This window comes from Podarcis muralis, chromosome 11, assembly GCF_964188315.1.
Source record: "Podarcis muralis chromosome 11, rPodMur119.hap1.1, whole genome shotgun sequence".
Lineage (NCBI taxonomy): Eukaryota > Metazoa > Chordata > Lepidosauria > Squamata > Lacertidae > Podarcis > Podarcis muralis.
Genome location: NC_135665.1, coordinates 4,144,199 through 4,166,083, shown reverse-complemented (window position 1 = coordinate 4,166,083; position 21,885 = coordinate 4,144,199). Strand labels below are relative to the sequence as shown.

Below are 21,885 nucleotides of genomic sequence, written 5' to 3'. Positions count from 1 at the left end.
GCAAATCAGTTTCTTTCATCCCTTCTCCCTGATCCCTTTATAGTAACATGTTCCTCCTCTCTTATACCCTTTCTTTCTTTTCCCAGTTTATATAGAATAAGATGTAAATAATAATGAGCACTGAGACGCCACCTGAGGGCGGCCCAAGGCCCACTGAAGGGTCCCAGTCCACTCCTTGAGAAAACTGTGCTAGGCATCAGTAGCATCACCTGTAGCAGCCCACCACAGTTTCAGATTTCAAGGATTCCCTATAGGCTCCTGACCCAGAAATACGCTGAGTTTGGGAACTAAACATAGCTCATAGAGGAACAGAGTTGCCTAATAGACAATAATCCTACCAAACGATTTATGACCTAAAATCCAAAGGAGGAATGTTCCAGAAGTGGGGAAGGTGAGTTAGTTCCCTGAACTATCAGACTCTAGACAAGTTCACACAAGCACAAAAACCTTTTTCTTTTTGTGTCACCTGCTTTGATTTGTTAGCATAAACTGACTACCAACTAAAAGCACTGTGTATGAGGTGATGTTCAATGATAATAAAAGTCTATGGGGTCTGATTTGTGATCACTGCCCAGAAACACTTGATGCTGCAGTCATTGAGCAGAAGGCATGTGTGTATGAACCAGCCTTCACCATGTGATGAAACAGCAGTTTTGGGGCCAATGCAAACTGTGGTAATTTGGGGAAATGATTCTATAGCTGTCCACACATTTTGTGCAAAATTACTGGTCAGAAATGAAAGAGCTAGTAGACCCCAGAAACTCAGAGACTCTCTTCCATCACTGTGGCATCTGAATATAGACTGCATTTTTAATCAAGACTTATATTGGCTTATATCTTGATCAGGTTCATAAAGTCTAAAATGGGCTTGAATTCACAAATGTTTCATGCCAGGCAGGAGACCAGCTGCTTAGAAAACCTTGGCCATTCTCCTAAGACAAGGGGCCCCCCTTGATTTATAGCAGAAAACAATTCTTAAAGTCGTAAAAGCTGGAATTACAGACTAAGAGCGAGGATATTGACCTTACATGTTACAGAAGATAAAAAAGCAGAGATAAACATAATTAGGAATGGGCAAATAGTAAAATGATACCATGGGCCTCTCTTAAACCTTGAGCTGTATTTTCTAAGGCCAGAGGCAAATGGGAAAAAAAACATCTAGCTGACAGAAAAAGAGAGCATTTTTAGGAAATCTTCTAAAAGCAGTTTCTTTCTTAAACTGAGAGAGTTAAAAAGAGCAATAAATGTTGGGAAAGGCAACTGGCTTGGCTGGGGAAGAAGAAGCTTCTTCCTATTTTATTTTGAGGCTGGAAAGGAGGGTGAAAGGGGGAGGTGTGAACTGAAGAGGTTTCTTTTAAAAGCTGTTTTTTACTGAGTTCCTTCCTTTCTACTTTGAGAAGCTTTATTCTTTTAAAAGGTTACCTATGATAATGTATGAAATATATTAGCTTAAATATATTGGCTTAAATGTAATTATGCAAAGGATTTAAGAAATGCTAGATTCTTATTTCATATAGTTGTAAGAGTTGTATTTATCCTGAAATTAAGTCAGCCACCAGCCTAGCCCCCCTGCCAGACAAGGAGACGCCATCGAGCACTCCTGATATATAGTTGCCAGACATTTGTTTAGAAACCTTCAAATGAAGGAGATCTTTCAATGTTGATGTGAAACTCAAGATCCTTGACATATGTTTAAGATAAAAATTTAAGATTAACCATTTGTTTTAGAAGGCAATAGGGCAAAGAGGGCAAGAGGTGAGCTGGTAATTAAGATTCCATGTAAGATATATTATTACTTATTTGTCATTTATAGATGTAACAATATATAGCTCTTTGTCTCCCTTATAAGGATAGAAGGAAATGGGTGTATCTTTTGTGATTGGATATAGCAGGCAGCCAATAGGAATTTCAACCAGGCTGATTGTACAGATGCAGCCACAGGAGGAGCAAAGGGGGCTGGATTAAGGGAATATAAGTGCTGGCCATAATGGCAGGAGGCCAGGCCAGAGCTTGGTAACCATATACCACTGTGCCTCTCATTTATTTGTCTGACAAATAAATTATTATTTTAATTTCTCTATTGCTGCGTTGAATATTTCATTCCAGCTAAGCGTTAACCACAAGCAGGGTGCTACATTTTATGGTGCTCCTGTGACTCGGATAAGTGGTCTGCTGGAACGCAGCCCCTTCGCTCTACTGAGCAGGGTACAAGAGAGAGGATCTCTAAACTGCTTCCCAGCGCGCACTGGTAAATTTTTCCAGGGGGAACGCAGAAGTCTCGTCTGTCTGATACCCTGCTCACTGGCGGCGACGGACCGGGGGGAAACGGAACCAACCAAGGGTAAGTGCACAAAGGGATTTTTGGCCCTCCAATTAATTGGGAGGAAGAGAAGTCTTGATCAAACTTCTGCGTCTCAGTAAGTGGGAACTGAGTACGCTAGGTGGTTGGGTATATCAGATGGTGGTCTGGTGGGGGAAAAGGGAAGAATGGGAGGTAGAGTGTGGTGAAGTATCTTGCGCATTGTATGTGTGAGAAAGTACAGAGCAATCTGTAGCTGACCTGAGTGTGGAGTGGGTAGTACTTCGGTTCCCAGTGAGGCGACTCCATCTGGGCAAGGAAACCCACGAAGCGTGTGTGTGAGTGACTGAGTGGATACTTCACAGGGCCATACAATGGGAGTTGGGGGTTCAAAGGGGGGAAATACACCTCTTGAATGTATGTTAAATAATTTTAAGAAAGCCTTCTCAGGGGCATATGGAGTCAAAATGACGCCAGAGCGCTTGAGAACGTTATGTGAACTAGAATGGCCAAAACAAAATACTGGATGGCCATCTCAGGGAACTTTTGATATAAATTTAGTAAGCAAACTTTGGTCTAACATCACCAAAGAAACTGGAGGGTGCCCAGAACAATTTTCATATATAGATTCCTGGCTGAGCACATTAAATAAAAATCCTCCATGGATAAGGGAATGCAAAGTCCAACGATGCAAATTATTGGCTGTAAAAGCCGAAGCTAGGAAAGGAATCTTGCCAAATAAACTCAAACCCATTTTTGAGGGACCAGAGGAAGAGGTGCTTCCACCTCCACCCTATGCTCCACATCGAAGGGAGCCTAATCCAAACCCTCCACCAGTTGTAACCCCAAGGCAAGAAAGTGGAACGAATAATGGGGGTAGAGACACAGAACTTGACTCCTTGATAGATTATGATAAATATCTTCAGGAGGCATTGGAGTCCTATAATGAAGCCCAAGCAGAAGTGGTTATTCCATCTGTGAGTCCCAGTAGAACTCCATCTACAGTCTCTTTTAGTGGAACAACTGATTGCCTACCCCAAACCCCTGTACATCCAAGTCCTAGAGAATTATTACAGAAGTTACAGGGAGACCTTGATCGGTCAGCAAGCAATACAGCCAGGCGTATTAAGCTGCTAAAAGAACGCCTTGGGACAAATACCATCCCCTATGATTTGAGGCCCCTAGAGCAAAGTGAAGAAAAAGGTCACGTAGTAGCCCCTCTTAGAAGAGTATTTGATGCACTTGAGGAGCCTGTGCTGGTTAATGGGCAACCCGGACCAAGGCCACCTCGAACTTCGACCCTGCAGTACATTCCATTCACAACTACGGATCTGATGAATTGGAAAACACACACCCCATCTTTCGCAGAAAAACCTCAGGCTATGATGGACTTGGTGACTTCAATAGTAAATACTCATAGTCCTACTTGGACAGATTGTCGCCAGCTTCTGAATACTCTGTTCACCACTGAGGAAAGAAGAGACATAATTGAAAAGGCACAGATATATTTGCGTGAGCAGGCCAGAGTGGGAAATATTTTTAATATTGACCGTCATCTCCAAGATAACTTTCCCTTGGAAGATCCTAATTGGGATCCAAACAATGCAATTCATCTGGCCAGACTTACCACCTACCGCCAGACGCTTGTGCAAGGTATCCGCAGGGCGTGCCAGAAGCCCACTAATATGTCTAAAGTCTCAGAAGTAGAACAGAAACCAAATGAGAGTCCAGGAGACTTTTTAGAGAGGCTGCAAGAAGCCTATCGTATATGGACTCCTTTTGACCCTGAAGCCCCTGAAAACAGTAGAATGATTACTGCTACATTTGTGGCCCAGTGCGCTTCTGACATTCGTAAGAAAATTCAGAAATCAGAAGGATGGGAAGGGATGCTGATGAGCCAAATTATGGCCATTGCACGCCGAGTTTATCGGAATAGGGATGAGGCTGAGAAGCAAGAGAAGAAGAAGTGGCAGAAGGAAAAGATGGTAATGCTAGCCACAGCAGTGAAGCAAGACTACCGCCCCTTAAATGGAGGAAGAGGGCGGGGAAGGAATCCACCACTGGGAAGGAATCAATGTGCGAATTGCAAGAAGGAGGGTCATTGGAAGCGGGAGTGTCCTGAACCCCTGAGGTTGGAAGAAGTACGCCCAGGCCCAGGCCCAGGCCCAGGCTCCGGCCCAAGAAACCAGGGACGGGGACGGGGAATGATCCGAAATGGAAGATATCAGAGACCTGGACAAGGACAGAGTAGAGACAATTTCATTGGACTGGCAGAGGAGGATTTTACCCAAGACTAGGAACGACCGGACTCCATAAAGTTAGGCTTCCAGGAGCCCACGGTCACGATTCAATTAGGGAGCCATTTAATAGACTTTATGATTGATACTGGGGCTGAATACTCAGTACTCCCAGAACTATTGCAGAAAAAGGCATCCAAAAGTGTAGTCATTAAAAGTGCCACTGGTCAGTCAGCTAAGAGGTCTTTCCTCCAACCTTTGGAATGCCAGATTGGGGGACATCGTTTAACCCATCAGTTTTTGTATATACCTGAGTGTCCAATACCTCTCTTAGGTAGAGATATGCTGTCCAAACTGCAGGCCCAAATCACCTTCACTCCTCGAGGTCCAGAAATGAAACTGCCATCAAAGGCAGCAGGAATAATTACCCTCTCAGTACCTAAGGAACAATCATGGCGCCTAATGTCAGCCTTGCAAGTCCAACCCACATGGGATACAGAATTAAACAAGCTCCTCCGAACCCTACAGGTGCCACCAGGAGTATGGGCCGAAAATAGCCCACCAGGAATGGCCAAGAATATAGCTCCAATTGTAGTAACCTTAAAACCTATGGCTACCCCTGTATCTGTAAAGCAATATCCTTTACCCCGGCGAGCAGCAGAGGGCATCCAGAAACATTTGGACCGCCTATTAAAATATGGTCTGCTTAAGCCCTGCCAATCAGAATGGAACACACCTCTTTTGCCTGTTCGGAAACCTGGGACAGATGAATACAGGCCAGTACAGGACTTGAGGCTCGTAAACCAGGCTATCGAGACCTTGCACCCAAATGTACCAAACCCATATACCCTGCTGAGTTTGATCCCACCAGAAGCAACATTTTTTACTGTATTGGACTTGAAAGATGCATTCTTCTGTTGCCAGCTGGCACCACAGAGCCAACCTATATTTGCCTTCCAGTGGGAAGACCCTTTGACAGGAACAAAAGGCCAGCTAACCTGGACAAGATTGCCCCAGGGATTCAAAAATTCCCCAACTTTATTTGGCACTGCCTTGGCGAAGGATCTAACAAGTTACCCCTCAATACCTGGAGAAAAGGTGGTTCTGCAATATGTAGATGACCTTATACTAGCAGCAAAGGATTTTGATACCTGTAAAGAAGGGACAGAGGAATTGCTCCACTTGCTCTGGCAAGCTGGCTACCGAGTTTCCCAGAAAAAGGCACAGTTATGTTTAGAAAAGGTCAAATATTTGGGCTTTGACATCTCACACCAACAACGAGCATTGAGACCAGAGAGGAAAGAAGCTATTTGCCTTATCAAGGAACCTACCACAAGGAAACAACTTAGAGGATTCCTGGGAACAGCAGGGTTTTGTAGACTATGGATACCTGATTTCAGCAGTCTGGCCAAGCCCTTACATGAAAGCACTCGAGGTGCAGAAAAGGACCCATTCGTATGGGGACCTGAGCAGCAACAAGCCTTTTTAGTTATCAAACAACGACTTATGGAGGCCCCAGCCCTTGGACTGCCTAATTCGGAAAAACCCTTTCAGCTGTATGTACATGAACAGAATGGGATTGCAGCGGCAGTCCTGACCCAGAGATTAGGAAGTTGGAACCGTCCAGTAGCTTATTTGTCAAAACAATTGGACTCAGTAGCAAAAGGATGGCCTCCATGCCTAAGGGCAGTAGCGGCTACTGCAAGCCTTGTCAAAGAAGCTGATAAATTTACCTTCGGCCAGACGATGTATGTGAATGTACCTCATGCTGTTCTGACACTCATGGAATATAAGGGTAGTTATTGGCTAACGAACCCAAGGATGGCTAGATACCAAGGCCTATTGTGTGAAAATCCCAGGATTCATCTACGAGTAGTGAATATGCTCAATCCAGCGACTTTGCTGCCCCTACCAGAGGTAGATGATGAGGAATCACATGATTGTCTCCAAGTAATGGATGAAGTTTATTCCAGTAGACCCGATCTGAAAGATGAACCATTGAAAAATCCAGATGTTGTATATTATACTGATGGTAGCAGTTACCTGCATGAAGGTGCCAGACGAGCAGGATATGCTGTGGTCACCAATGAGGAAGTTGTGGAAGCTGAAGCTTTGCCTGCTGGCACCTCAGCACAAAAAGCTGAACTTATAGGTTTAACTAGAGCTCTGCAATTGGCAGCCGGATGTAAGGCAAACATCTATACTGATTCTAAATATGCCTTCTTAACCCTGCATGCACATGGAGCTCTATGGAAAGAAAGAGGTCTAATAGGAGCCCACGGGAAGGCCTTGAAATATGGACCTGAAGTAGAAATCCTGTTAGAAGCAGTATGGGCTCCAGAACAGATTGCTGTAATGCACTGCAAAGGTCATGGACGAGGAAGGGATCCAATAACCAGAGGAAATCATGCTGCTGACAAAGCAGCCCGAGAGGCAGCCCAAAAGCCTGTGGGAGGATTTATAGCAGCCCTCATACCAGAGGTAGTTCCAGAAGAAGTTAAACCTCACTATACCCCAGAAGAGAGGAAGTGGGCTGAACAGGAAGGAGCAGTTGTGAAGGACGGTTGGATGATCCTGCCGGACAATAGGATTTATGTACCTCATCATCTAGCAGGCACCATTGTAAGAAATTATCATGAATCTACTCACCTTGGCGGTACTGCAACCAGAGAGAGTCTCAGTCGGAAGTTGTATATTATTAACCTATCACAATTAGCAACTTGCATTTCACAGAAATGTGTTCTTTGTGCTAAAAACAATCCCAGGCAGGGACCGGTACAACCTCCTGGAATCCAACATGTGGGATATGTCCCCATGGAAAGTCTAATTGTGGACTTCACAGAGCTGGTCCCTTCTAAGGGATTCAAGTATCTCCTTGTGTTTGTAGACACTCTTACCGGATGGGTTGAAGCTTTTCCCACCCGAACTGAAAAGGCACGAGAGGTAACTAAGAGACTCCTCACTGAATTGATCCCGAGGTTTGGATTACCTAGATGCATTGGAAGTGATAATGGGCCAGCGTTCATTGATCAAGTAGTACAAGAAGTATGTCGAGTCCTACAAGTGAAATGGAGACTGCATGCAGCATATAGGCCTCAGAGTTCAGGGAAAACTGAAAGAATGAATCGGACTCTGAAAACCCAATTGGCAAAATTAACCCAGGAAACGGGATTGGGATGGGTAGATGTGTTACCCATAACACTGTTTCGTGTTCGGTGTGCACCCACAAAAAGACTTAAGTTGTCACCTTTTGAGCTCCTGTATGGGAGACCGCCCTCCTTTGTTCAGGATATTCCAGCTGATCTTAAACAAATAGGAGACTATGTGACACAGGGACAAGTGCAATCTCTCTCCCGTGTTTTTGTTTCTCTTAACAGGTGGGTCCTCGAGCGCACGCCGTGCAGCATTGCCGAGCCGATTCATCAGTTCCAGGCTGGCGATAGCGTATGGGTGAAAGAGTGGAAACGTGATCCACTTGCACCTAAGTGGCGTGGACCTTACACCGTCTTGCTCTCTACTCCAACAGCGGTGAAGGTAGCTGAGGTGACCCCCTGGATTCATCACTCTCGTTTGAAGAAGTCTGAAGGCAGTTGGACGTGCAAAGGTGACCCCTCTAATCCTTTAAAACTGACTCTCTCCAAAAACCCCTGTATCTAGCCCTACCGGGAACGGGCTAGGTCACGGGCAACATTAGACGACCGGCCTGCTGCAGCCACAACCTGGAAGCTGGCTGACCTGCGCACGCCTGAAGCTTGAGGAGCATCTGAACCAGCGATTGTGAAAGGGAAGATTCTCTTATACAATTGATTGACTGCCCCCCCCCCCTTGTGGAACAATTATCAGAGATATTACTCATTGGGGATCCTCGGGATATATGTTTTGGTCTTGGTGGTTCCCCATTTCTGTCACTGGGGGAATTATATTGGGACTAATATTTATTTGCTATCACAATAAGGTAATCTTTTGTGGAAGGAATGCATATGCTAGACATCAACATGATTTTATTATTAATCCTGATCCCTTGGGAAGGGGAAGGGTCCTTGAATCTGACCAAATTTGCTAAATATGGATTCAGCCATGACCACAATATGTGGGTAGGTTTAGCTGAAATGGTAGCCAATGTTGCAAATAGGACCAATTGCCTTGTTTGCTCTCTTGGGCCAGATGATTCAGAGGGAGGTATGCCCTTATTACCGATACCATTAGATGCCATTGGTATGGTAAGCGAAATGCCACACCAAACAGAAATACAGAATTTCCCCGGATGGAACTCAACTAAACCATTACGAGTTATACCTGTACAAGGGGAATTCTGTGTACATAAATCATCAGATGCAGCTGATTCTACCATGATAGGCTCTTCTCATTGTCACTATACTTGGGATTATATTAAGAATAGTCATACCTGGGCACACGGTACTACCTATCGAACTCGGAATACCTTGCCCTGTGCACCTCCTTTTATTCATGCATGGAAAGTGGTATGGAACATAACTGTGACAGAAAAAGGCAATCTAACATACTGCACTGTGAACTCTCTACCTCTTTTGATATTTCGCCTTCTGTACTCCACGTACCAAAAACCTCAGACCCGATGGTTGTGGTGGATATGTGGAGAATGGGCATACAAGAAACTCCCTTCCAAATGGAGTGGGACTTGTTTCCTGGGATGGGTATTACCACCAATGTGGATTATGCCCACTAGTTCGGCCAAGCGAACACGAAGGAATGCTGATATTTCTCGTATAGCAGGAGGAAGTACCCAAAGTTGGAGCGGTACTGATGATTGGCCGCCAGAGCGCATTATAGCCTATTATGATCCTGCCTCCTGGAATCCTGGTGAGCTCATACAAGGGGCACGGGATCCTATTTATAATCTAAACAGAATAATTCGATTGCAAGCAGTAGTGGAACTGGTAACCAATGCAACGGCCCAGAGTTTGAGACTTATTGCACAACAGTTGGATGAAAGTAGAGCCGCCATTTTGCAGCTGAAAATGGGAATGGATTATGTACTTGCCAGGCAGGGAGGCCTATGTGGAGTCTTGAACTTGACAGGGAATGCCTGTTGCTTTAACATTTCTGATAATGGTGCGGCAATCCGTGTGTTGGCTACAAAGATGGAGAATATAGCACATGTCCCAGTACAAACATGGGAAGGATGGGATATGGGATGGCTCACCAATTGGTTACCTAATGTCACAGGACTCAAAGGGATACTATTGTCTTGCTTGTTTTTCTTGACAGTAGTGGTAATGGTTTTATGTATGATGCCATGTATCATTTCATGTTTTAGAAGTACAATTAGCAAGATGGTTTCAAATGAAACTCTACCTCATATCATGGCCCTATACAGAGCTTTACCTCAGGAATATGATGAAGGTCAAGCTATCAAGGACACTTGGGATGAAGGTCCTTGAGCTTGAAAGGGGGGAATGTGGCATCTGAATATAGACTGCATTTTTAATCAAGACTTATATTGGCTTATATCTTGATCAGGTTCATAAAGTCTAAAATGGGCTTGAATTCACAAATGTTTCATGCCAGGCAGGAGACCAGCTGCTTAGAAAACCTTGGCCATTCTCCTAAGACAAGGGGCCCCCCTTGATTTATAGCAGAAAACAATTCTTAAAGTCGTAAAAGCTGGAATTACAGACTAAGAGCGAGGATATTGACCTTACATGTTACAGAAGATAAAAAAGCAGAGATAAACATAATTAGGAATGGGCAAATAGTAAAATGATACCATGGGCCTCTCTTAAACCTTGAGCTGTATTTTCTAAGGCCAGAGGCAAATGGGAAAAAAAACATCTAGCTGACAGAAAAAGAGAGCATTTTTAGGAAATCTTCTAAAAGCAGTTTCTTTCTTAAACTGAGAGAGTTAAAAAGAGCAATAAATGTTGGGAAAGGCAACTGGCTTGGCTGGGGAAGAAGAAGCTTCTTCCTATTTTATTTTGAGGCTGGAAAGGAGGGTGAAAGGGGGAGGTGTGAACTGAAGAGGTTTCTTTTAAAAGCTGTTTTTTACTGAGTTCCTTCCTTTCTACTTTGAGAAGCTTTATTCTTTTAAAAGGTTACCTATGATAATGTATGAAATATATTAGCTTAAATATATTGGCTTAAATGTAATTATGCAAAGGATTTAAGAAATGCTAGATTCTTATTTCATATAGTTGTAAGAGTTGTATTTATCCTGAAATTAAGTCAGCCACCAGCCTAGCCCCCCTGCCAGACAAGGAGACGCCATCGAGCACTCCTGATATATAGTTGCCAGACATTTGTTTAGAAACCTTCAAATGAAGGAGATCTTTCAATGTTGATGTGAAACTCAAGATCCTTGACATATGTTTAAGATAAAAATTTAAGATTAACCATTTGTTTTAGAAGGCAATAGGGCAAAGAGGGCAAGAGGTGAGCTGGTAATTAAGATTCCATGTAAGATATATTATTACTTATTTGTCATTTATAGATGTAACAATATATAGCTCTTTGTCTCCCTTATAAGGATAGAAGGAAATGGGTGTATCTTTTGTGATTGGATATAGCAGGCAGCCAATAGGAATTTCAACCAGGCTGATTGGACAGATGCAGCCACAGGAGGAGCAAAGGGGGCTGGATTAAGGGAATATAAGTGCTGGCCATAATGGCAGGAGGCCAGGCCAGAGCTTGGTAACCATATACCACTGTGCCTCTCATTTATTTGTCTGACAAATAAATTATTATTTTAATTTCTCTATTGCTGCGTTGAATATTTCATTCCAGCTAAGCGTTAACCACAAGCAGGGTGCTACATCACCACATCACGATTGCTGCCACAAGCAGACCTTCAACTCACACATCAGCTGGGGAAAGAAACGACGCTGGCTTAAGGAGGAAGTGAAGATATTGTTTATCAAGGCTGTTATTTGCCAAGGCTGTGCTGTGTTTCCCAACCAGTGGCCATATGGCCCCCTAGGGGCCCCAGGATATTCCAAGGGGGCCACAGGTTAAAACTACATAAATGGGGGGCCACGGCAGGAGACTCAGAGGCTATAAAGTGAAGTGAGAAGTGAAGGGGGGAAAAGATCATTTTTCTAAAAATCCTGATTGGCTGACTATCTGCTTAGCAGGTAAGGGGGCAGCCCACCAGGGCCTAGTGCTCCTTTTTGCCACGTACATTTTCTTGGAGCAGTCCTGGTTTGTTTCTAGGGGAGGAGAGGGCAATTGCTGAGGCTCCCGCTTTGACCAGTAAAGTCTGTGATACAGAACCCCAGTGTCCACTAAATGTGGGGGTGGGGTGGCAGTGGGTAGGGCTGGGTGAGCCAGAGCTGCTTGTTGCCAGTGCTGGACCTGGTGGCAGCCTGGGTCTGACTCTGCAAGGCACAGGGTGCAATCCACCCCAGCACCTAGCAGAGTGCGGTCGCCTGCTGCTGCTGACTTGCACCTAGTAAATAATTGTCTACTCAGAAGAAAGCCGCAGTGCGTTCAGTGGGCCTTACTCCCAGGTAAGGGTGTGTGGGACTATAGTGTTTTATCTAGGCAGCCAGGGCTCCTCCAAATGACAAGATCTTTTTGCACCAGGTGAGTGAGGACCACTTGCTTTTAAAAATTCTCCCATATATACAGAACTCCCTGTGTGCCTTTTGGACTATATGTGTAGGTTTTCCCACTCTGCATCAAATAACTGGGGTCAAATAAGTGTTGTTTACTTTTTATAATACATGGAAGATGGATCTCCCTCAGGAGGTTCTGGACTCTCCTTCCTTGGAGGTTTCTAGGCAGAGCTTGGATGGTCGTCTGTCATGGACAAATGAGTTTCCTACATTGCAGGGCGTTGCACTAGAAAGATGATGGCCCTCAGGTCCCTTCCAGATCCATGATTCTGTGTTTTTCAGCTTCAACAATATTTCATTATGTTCCTATCACTTTATGTAATTGTATTTTGTATAAATTATAAAAATTATAAATAAAACATGTTCTTTTTACAAACAAAGCATTTAAATAGCTACCTTTCTACTGCTAGGACGGAAAGGGGCATGGACGTAGCCAAGATTTTTGTTTTGTTGGGGGGGGGGCAGAACCTCAGATTAGTATTGATTTGTATTTATTGGGGGGGGGAGCTGCCCCCTGCCCCTCCTTGGTTATGTCCATGGGGGGCCACAGGAAGAAAATGAGGTCAGAAGGAGGCCATAGTCAGAAAAAGGTTGGGAAACCCTGGTGTACTGTACTGACTGAGAAGGCCCTGAGGACTTTATTAACCAAACAAATATATGTTATAGTCTTACTATTTGTTTGGCATTATTTGTTACTTTTGGATATTAAAAATTGTTAGATATATCACTTTACTACAGAATATGACCATGCTCCATTATTTTTTTAAATGTATGCAGGAGTTGCTAACACCGTTGGCCTGTGGAAATATTTTGAGAAAGTTCTGTGGGTGCCAGTCACTAACTGTCTGTTGTGGGAGTGCGGCATAACACAACATAGCTGTTATGGGGCAAGATGACTGCTGTGGGTTACAGGGATAGTAGCTTCCATTGTGCCCGCATCCAGCTCAACTCCAGGCCCTGTTATCTATATGAAGCTAAATTATCCTAGTATGTGCATGAAACAAATTAGCTTTTGTAAGCTGCCTAGGGAGGGCTCTGCCCTGAAGGGTGGCATATAAGAATAAAACAAAAAATAAATATATAAGTACATATTAAAGAAATAACTGAAAGTACAGAAGTAGAAACTTAAAGATTAAAAAATAAAACATACCCAGGCTGCAGGAGAGGCATCCATCTGCACAAGGAATGCAATCTTCCGAGTCAAGTTCCTCTGCTTCACCTGCACATTGGGCAGTCCATGAAACAGTCAACATACACGGATTTCACTTCATGGGAGTCCAAACATCATTTCTCTGAGACTAACAGAAACTTGTAACATTGGTCTGTCAGCAGCACTCCCCCCAAATATTCTGCTAATATCAGTATTAAGGAGATGGCAGGTGACCATCAGGCCCAAAGGTCTCAATAAATGTATGCCTGTGCACCATAAATATACCTATTTATCAGTATAAATTGCCTGGAAATGTTCTCATGTCCACTTTTTAAACTTGTGACAGGGGCCTTTGGTGGCCAATAATGGCTTAAACATTGAGAACCACTGGCCTACATCACAGGGTGGTACACTTCTCTTTATGCGTTAAACGACACGTGGGAGAGTTCTCCACATGGAGGAGCTCCATAGGCAGAAGAGACTCCATCACACTGCTTTGAGTGTGCAGACTGAAGCCTCTTGTGTTAGAGCTCTTCTGGGCTGCGTGTGCAGAGGGGAGTTGTGTAATATCAGGATTGGGCCCTGCTTGCCCTTCTGCTCACGCTGCTGCTTGTTTTCTTCTAGCACTGCTGCTGATTAGCTCCAACAAACGTTACCTGGGATACCACTGGGAAATAATTTTGCATCAACCTCTTTCAGTATAATCTAGGGCTGGGTCACTCTGGAGTCTTACACCCAAGTAAAGTGTAGCTGTTTTACCTCCAATCATGGGTGTAGCTAGGCTTTTTGTTAGGTGGGCAAAACTTCGGTTAGTTAAGTATTTATATTGATTTAGGGGAGGCAGTTGCCGCCTGCCCTCGCCTTGGCCTTGCGCACGCCTCCTATGCTAGAGTCCTAATGGTGAACTTGTTTAGTTTTATTGTGAAAACAAAGCTTTTACACGTTAACAGTCCACTGTTGCAACTACCCCACTAACATTTTATTTTATTTCATTGTTGTGCCAGATGCAGTATAGAGCACAGATGTGTCAAGCTGTCTGGACAGACAGGCAAGTTTCTAATACCAGAACAAAATGGTTTTCATAGCAAAAAAGCTTATGTACATTTCAAGTTCATCAAACCTGAAATAAAAACAAAACTCTGCTCATGTCCTTCAGCATATGATGGCATACAAGAGTATTTAGAGTAAATTTGATTATCATTTTGCACGAACCAAAAGGATTTTATTTGTATTTTCAGCACCAAGCGACAGTAACCGATGTTGTTGCTGTTTAGGGAAATGAGCAAGGCACTAATGTAATGGTTTTGCTCTTCACCAGAGGTCAGATTGTTTTAACAATATATGGTGGATGTGAAGTGCAAATGCAGGCAAGCTCCAGGCTTGGGGGAGACGACTTCCAGTCAGAGGTCTTGTACAAGCATGGCAATGTTGAACATAAATGCGTATAGCTTATAAACATTGATGAGTTTGCTGTTGTGGGTCAAGTCAGTCTCTATTTTAAATTCAGACCCAATTTAACTGCAACCCCAATGAACAATTTACATGTCTCTCCAGAAGTCAGTCTGTGGCTGCAGTGGAGCTAAGTCTGAGGCCAGCCTTAGAAGGGTCACCCAACAAGGTCAACTATTTCCCTCCCTGAAGAGAGGGTTAAGACTTTGTGTGTTTAATGTATTGACCTCTTTGGCTTTTTGTCTATTGATTTTAAATAAACATATCCACAGAGACCAGAGAGCTGAAATGCTTTCAGAAAATCTGTGTATTTGAAAAAACTGGAGATTGGATAAAGAAATTCACTCTGCATCATTGCATCTTCATCAGAGACATTTTCATCAGAGCAACACAATCATTTTTGTAAATTGTTGTTAAAGCGTCCCAAAGAGGTCAGCTTGTGCTACTGTAGGGGGACCTAGTACTGGCATGCTCCATGCTTGCCACCGCGCAGTGGCTACTTTAGCGCAGGAGTTCTGGGAGAAAAACTCTGGCAATCAGGAACCAGCTTATGGGCACCACATGGCCTATACTTGCATCCCCTCCAACATTCCTCCAATGAAAATAGGGACATCCCAATTCATAATGATAATTTTACTATTTATACCCTACATATCTTACTGGGCTGCCCCAGCCACTCTGGGCAGCTTCCAACATATATAAAACATAATAAAACATTAAACATTAAAAAAGCTTCCCTATACATGATAGCCTGCAAATTGTCCTGCGTGTCTTCCACCATTAGGTTGAGTGAAACTGAGAAATGATCACTCTCAAATCTGGGTATGACCTCCATACAGTGGCGGAGCTTTATGCTCTGGCACCGGGGGTGGAGAGCAGGTGGGGGCGGTGCATGTCCTGGGGTGGTGCACCACCCGCAGGGATGTGGCACGCGTCCTGTGGAGGCGTGGTGCCCAGCGTGGGCGAGAGGGCAGCCGCGATGGCACCCCACTGGGATTGCACTGCCGGGGGTGGTGCGCTCCCCCCGCACTCCTCTTTCTCCGCCAGTGCCTCCATATTCTTTATGTGTAGGAGAAGCTCCTCAGAGACAATGATGTACTCAATAGCACTCATCCTGATTCCAGACAAGAAGGTGAACTCAGCTGGCTGGTCCTTTCCAAGGGTACTATTTAGAATGTAGAGGCTTAGTTTGAAAGACATTGGTGCTAGGCAGAGACCCACAGAGTTTGACATTTGGTCTTTTGAGGCTTGAGTTGTAAGTGGGCCTTCAGCCTCCAGATCTGGTGGGGCATGGCCAAACTGTATGTATAAAGTTTGGTCATTTGGCCCTAGTCTGGCATTTAGGTCCCCTCCCAGTACAACCATTGCGTTCGGATTTTGCAGTGTAAGGTCTGCAGCATATCCTTCCAGCTCACCCTATTGGACTCTGATCTCCGATTTCTAATGCATTGGGAGCATGTAGGCATTTCTAATTAACAGCGCCTTCTCGTTAAGGTAGGTCTTCAGTGAAGGGAGGGGCCTTGGTATGGAGTCGATGTTGCTAGAAATAAGGATCCCCAGCCTTTTGCTCTGCCATGCCTCTTCCCTGGTTCAGCTCCCAATGTAAAGGAGAGGTACCCATTTAATGATATGTCATCCCTGGTCCAGGTTTCCTGTACCAGTAAGATGTGATGTTGTGATAGAAAGTCAGTGAAACAGGCGCTCCTGGTGGATGAAGCCCATCCAGCCACATTTCTGGTTAAGAGGGTAACCTTTTGCTGGCCTGTTGGCTGTCAATCCCTCTTTCCCTCACGAGGTGGTTGGGGCTGTTAATTCCACCCATGCCTTTGGAAGTATTAAAGAGGCATGCGCTGCAATGTGAGGGTCATTGGCCAGCAAGGAGCCAGCTTCATAAGCAGGGACATCATTTGTCCTGTTCTGTCAGAGATGTAATGGGAAGAACTGGTCCTCCTGCTTGTGCCTCAGTAAGTTCCTGAGTCTTGGAGGTCCGTATGTAGCCTGGGGACTGTTGTGTGGCTTCAGCTGTCTGTCAGCAGCATGATATTTCTTGGTTTCCTTAAAGGTTATTAGCTTAGGGGTAGTGGGGTTGCCAAGCTGCTGCTCCTCTTCTTTGGTGTTGCTTGAGAGAAGAATATCTGGCTGATGCACACGTAGCCTTCTTTGTGGTGAGGAGAAGTTGGATGTATTTAATGGGTGTGTTTCCAACTCCTGTGTCCTTGCATCTGGAGTTGAGATTACAGGCTTAATGTTTGCTAATCTCCTCTTCAGATCAGAGAGTTCCAAGGATTTCTCATCCTTCTTGGTGCTGTTAATGTTATTATTACTATTTGTTTTGGTTTTGGTTTCCTCCACAGGGTATGTTACTCTACTGATGATCAGCTCTCTCTTTCTTCCCTGTATTCTTTTCAATGCTTGTTAAAAACAATTTTGTTTAGACAAGCCTATTCAGATGTTTAGAAAGTTGATGTGAGTCTTAATTTGTTCTAGTCTGCTGCTATTTTAACTTTTAAAATGTCTTAAATTGTTGTTATTTTTTCTTAGTGATAATTTTATTGTTTTATCATTTTTGTAAACTGCTTTGAAGGTTTTATTAAAAAAAAAAACAATCAAGCAGTGTATAAATCTTATAAAAAAATTAAGCTGTAATGACTATTACTGGTGTGTGTGGAGGTGGGAGGATATTGGCCACCAGCTGTTTGGCAGGTGCCAGTGTGCCTTGATGTGGAACTGTCTCCCTTGGGAGGTGGTGGACTCTCCTTCCTTGGAGGTTTTTAAGCAGAGGTTGGTCATGGATCATAGAATCATAGAATCATAGAGTTGGAAGAGACCACAAGGGCCATCGAGTCCAACCCCCTGCCAAGCAGGAAACACCATCAGAGCACTCCTGACATATGGTTGTCAAGCCTCTGCTTAAAGACCTCCAAAGAAGGAGACTCCACCACACTCCTTGGCAGCAAATTCCACTGTCGAACAGCTCTTACTGTCAGGAAGTTCTTCCTAATGTTTAGGTGGAATCTTCTTTCTTGTAGTTTGGATCCATTGCTCCGTGTCCGCTTCTCTGGAGCAGCAGAAAACAACCTTTCTCCCTCCTCTATGTGACATCCTTTTATATATTTGAACATGGCTATCATATCACCCCTTAACCTCCTCTTCTCCAGGCTAAACATGCCCAGCTCCCTTAGCCGTTCCTCATAAGGCATCGTTTCCAGGCCTTTGACCATTTTGGTTGCCCTCCTCTGGACACGTTCCAGTTTGTCAGTGTCCGTCTTGAACTGTGGTGCCCAGAACTGGACACAGCACTCCAGGTGAGGTCTGACCAGAGCAGAATACAGTGGCACTATTACTTCCCTTGATCTAGATGCTATACTCCTATTGATGAGGCCCAGAATTGCATTGGCTTTTTTAGCTGCCACGTCACACTGTTGGCTCATGTCAAGTTTGTGGTCAACCAAGACTCCTAGATCCTTTTCACATGTACTGCTCTCAAGCCAGGTGTCCCCCATCTTGTATTTGTGCCTCTCATTTTTTTTGCCCAAGTGCAATACTTTACATTTCTCCCTGTTAAAGTTCATCTTGTTTGTTTTGGCCCAGCTTTAGCTGAGATTCCTGCATTGTAGGGGGCTGGAGTAGATGACCCTGAAGGTCCCTTCCAGCTCTACAATTATGGAATCAAGGAGAACATACTGAGTGTTTGGCCTTAAGTGTGTTAATGTGCTGTTGTCAGAAGTTTTACCTTTTCTACATTTGTGCTTCTGGCAGCTATTATCAGCCAGGTAGTATCCATCAAAGCATCTTTCGCACATGGTTTGATCAGGGCACACTTCACAGTGCTCAAAGCACGGCAGGCAGGTGTTCTCTTCCTCTGAAGAATAGTGGCCCAGAGGGCAACTTTCTCTGCATTCGCCCAGGTACAGGAAGCGTTTGTTGCCTTTCTTATCTGTAAGGCCGAAAGCAAGACAAAGCAGAGAAAAAAACACTAGGAGAATTGTTCATCAAAAACAAACAAATCAACCCCAAACCTTCCTGTTTGTATTAAAAGATCGTTTTGATCTGGGGAACTGATTAGTGGGAGCATTTGTGGCTGAGCCACCAGAACAGTTAATTGAGATTTGGAGTTGCTGCTGCCCCTTCTCTTACATTTACCTGTCTGCTTAGAAATGGAAAGGTTTCCCATTAACAACAACTGAACCTTTTTCTTTCAGAAACTCATTCTGAAGCCCATTATTTTCTCTGAAAGCCTGAAGTGCTTAATTAAATTAATGCAGGGAAATCTTCAGGAAAAGCAATGACTGGAAAAGAAAGGTTCCCTGAAGTTGCTCACACAGTAACCCAGGATACAAGCCCCATTGATACTCAGAAGTATTCTGGGGGTGCATTCATACTGCCATGTAAAGCATTGCTTGTTTCCCATGTGCTGTCTGGCTTGTTCAAACCTCTTGTCAAACTAGCTGGATTTATGACAATGAGAACTGGCCTGTTAATTTTGTTGAAAATAAATACCTAGATGTATCAACAAATGCTTAGAATTGCATCTACCTCTGCATGCTTGTCTGCTAGATAAAATCACACGCAGTGGTGGGAGGATGTTTCACTGTTTTCATTATGAACCTTTTAACCTAAAGACACAGACTTAATGCAACTTGATTGAGTGTTTTCCAAGTCAATCCAAAAGGCAACCTGAGTTCAATCACCTTGTTTTCCCCCTAGCTGAGAATACAGTCTTAAGAGCTGCTATCCTTGATATCAGGACGACTAAATGGGTTATCTGCCACAACACACACACACACACACACACACAGAGAGAGAGAGAGAGAGAGAGAGAGAGAGAGAGAGAGAGAGAAAGAGACTGTTCTGTAGAGTGGCCAGTTATGCATCACCAAAGAGAGGAAATGCATGTTGAAAAAGAAAAAAAGAGGACCAAAGAGGGCACAGGCTGGCATAAAATTTACATTTGCACCAGAAGCAGAATTTTTTTGGAGAACCTACTGGAAAGAATTAGGAGGAAAGAGGCCACTTTGGGGACATTCAGAGGAACCATAACAGTAATGTTTGATATTAACTGAATTTGGTCCCCCCCCCCCTTTTCTCCTTTTTTTCTTTTTATTTTGAATAATTTCTGCAGAGAGGAGTATATTGTGAAATCGAAATAAAATATGGATTTTAAATGCATTACATGGAATGTAAATAAATTTAAGAAAAATAAGGTTGAACACGTCCTTGTAAAACAAAAATATGAATTAATCTGCTTGCAAGAGACCCAGAAAAACATAAAAGAGTGTTAATTAACAAGAGATTAGGTCTAGAGTTTATTGCATCTAGTAAGGAAAAGGAAAGAGGGGTAGTAATATATGCTAAATCTCATCTGGAACCTAAACTGCTTTTCATTGATGAAGAAGGCAGAATAGTGATAATTGAAATGAAAATTAATTTGGAAAGGATAATAGTCATCAGAATTTATGCATCTAATGAAAGGAAATCAGAATTTTACCATCTATTAGGAGAAAAAGCATTGGAATACCTGGGGGGAAAGCTAATTCTAATGGGAAATTTTAACGGAGTAGTTGGTAATCTGGATTGGACAGAACAGATTACAAAAAGAAAGAAACAAGACAAAATAAGCTTCCGAACTACTTTTTTCATTTAATAGAACTTTTGAATCTAAATGATACTTGGAGATTCAGATATCCTCTTGAGAAACAATTCATGCACTATTCTGAACCGCATAAATCGGCAGGACGAATCGACACAATATGGACGACAAAAGAATTATTAAGTAAAGTGTATCATGTGGAAATTGGTCCTAGAACCTTATCTGCTCATAATCCTGTAATAATTAGGTTCAAAGAAGAGGAAGAGAAAAAAAATACGGTGATTCAATGAAGGATTGATGACAGATGATAATATAGTCCAGAAGGCAAAGCGAATTTTACTTGAATATTTTGAATTCAATCAGAATCAAGGAACAGATGAAAAAATGGTATGGGATGCGACCAAAGCGGTGTTAAGAGGATTCTTTATCAAGCATAATGCAATCCAAAAGAAAAAAATGGAAATTTGGGAGGAAATTTGGTTAAATGAAAAAAAAAACTCTTCCAATAACCAGATGATGAACAGATTAAACTAACCATAAAAACTTTACAGACTCAATTTTCCATGATAATAAATGAGGAAATAGAATGGAAAATAAAGTTGATGAGACATAGAAACTTTGAGTATGCAAATAAACCGGGTAAATTATTGGCCTGGCAGATAAAAAAGAAGCAAGATGACAGAATTATTAGTAAAATTAAAGTTGAGGAAGTTTGGATTCAAAACCCAAAAGAGATCAGGAAAAGTTTTGTCAACTTCTATTCAAAACTATATAAAGAAGGCCTGGAGAAGAATGAAAAAATTAAGGAATTCTTAAAGACATGTAAATTACCAATAATTTCTAAGGAAAAATTAATAACTTTGAATTCCCCCATTACAGCGATGGAAGTACAGCATGCTATTCAAAGATCAAAATCAGGGAAGACACCAGGTCCTGATGGTCTTCCGGCTGTTTATTATAGAAAATTAGATGCTTTATCCCTACCCCTAAAAGATTTAATGAACAACATCCTTAAAACTAGGAAGCTACCAGACTCTTGGAAGGAGAACTCTATCTCTGTCATCCATAAACAAGGGACAGAACTATCAAATATCGCTAACTATAGACCTATTGCTCTGCTAAACAATGACCATAAGATCTATGCTGATATCATCGAGAACAAATTAAAGATATTGTTGAAGGAGACAATTCACAAAGATCAAACAGGTTTTCTCCCTGGAAGATATATGCAATCCAATATAAGAACACTGATAAATGTATTAGAATACTTGGATCTTAAAATTGATAAACCAGCGGCCATCATGTTTGTTGATGCTGAGAAGGCTTTCGATAATGTCTCTTGGAAGTTTATGAAAGAATTGATAGAAGAAATGGGATTCGGTGAAAATTTTAGTAGAGGAATAAAGGCAATCTATTCTGATCAAAAGGCAAAACTAATCATCAATGGTAATATCTCAGAGGAATGCAAAATTAATAAAGGAACTAGGCAAGTATGCCCCTATCACCCCTAATTTTCATCTTAGTAATGGAAGTATTAAATAACCAAATTAGGGAAGACGATTGTGTTAAAG

The 21,885-nt window shown here is 42.9% G+C and overlaps 1 protein-coding gene across 4 annotated transcripts in view; it reads right to left on the bottom strand.

Moving 5' to 3' along the window:
- The window catches only part of PCSK5 (proprotein convertase subtilisin/kexin type 5), a 244,994-nt gene that overhangs the window by 32,002 nt on the left and 191,107 nt on the right, over positions 1 to 21,885 (bottom strand). For all 4 annotated transcript variants that reach the window (XM_077935976.1, XM_077935978.1, XM_077935977.1 and 1 more), the window contains 2 exons: positions 18,458 to 18,661; positions 13,276 to 13,344 (listed from right to left, as the gene is read on the bottom strand). In XM_077935976.1, coding sequence (XP_077792102.1) covers positions 13,276 to 13,344; positions 18,458 to 18,661 — 273 coding nt within the window. The remainder of the gene's footprint in view (positions 1 to 13,275; positions 13,345 to 18,457; positions 18,662 to 21,885) is intronic.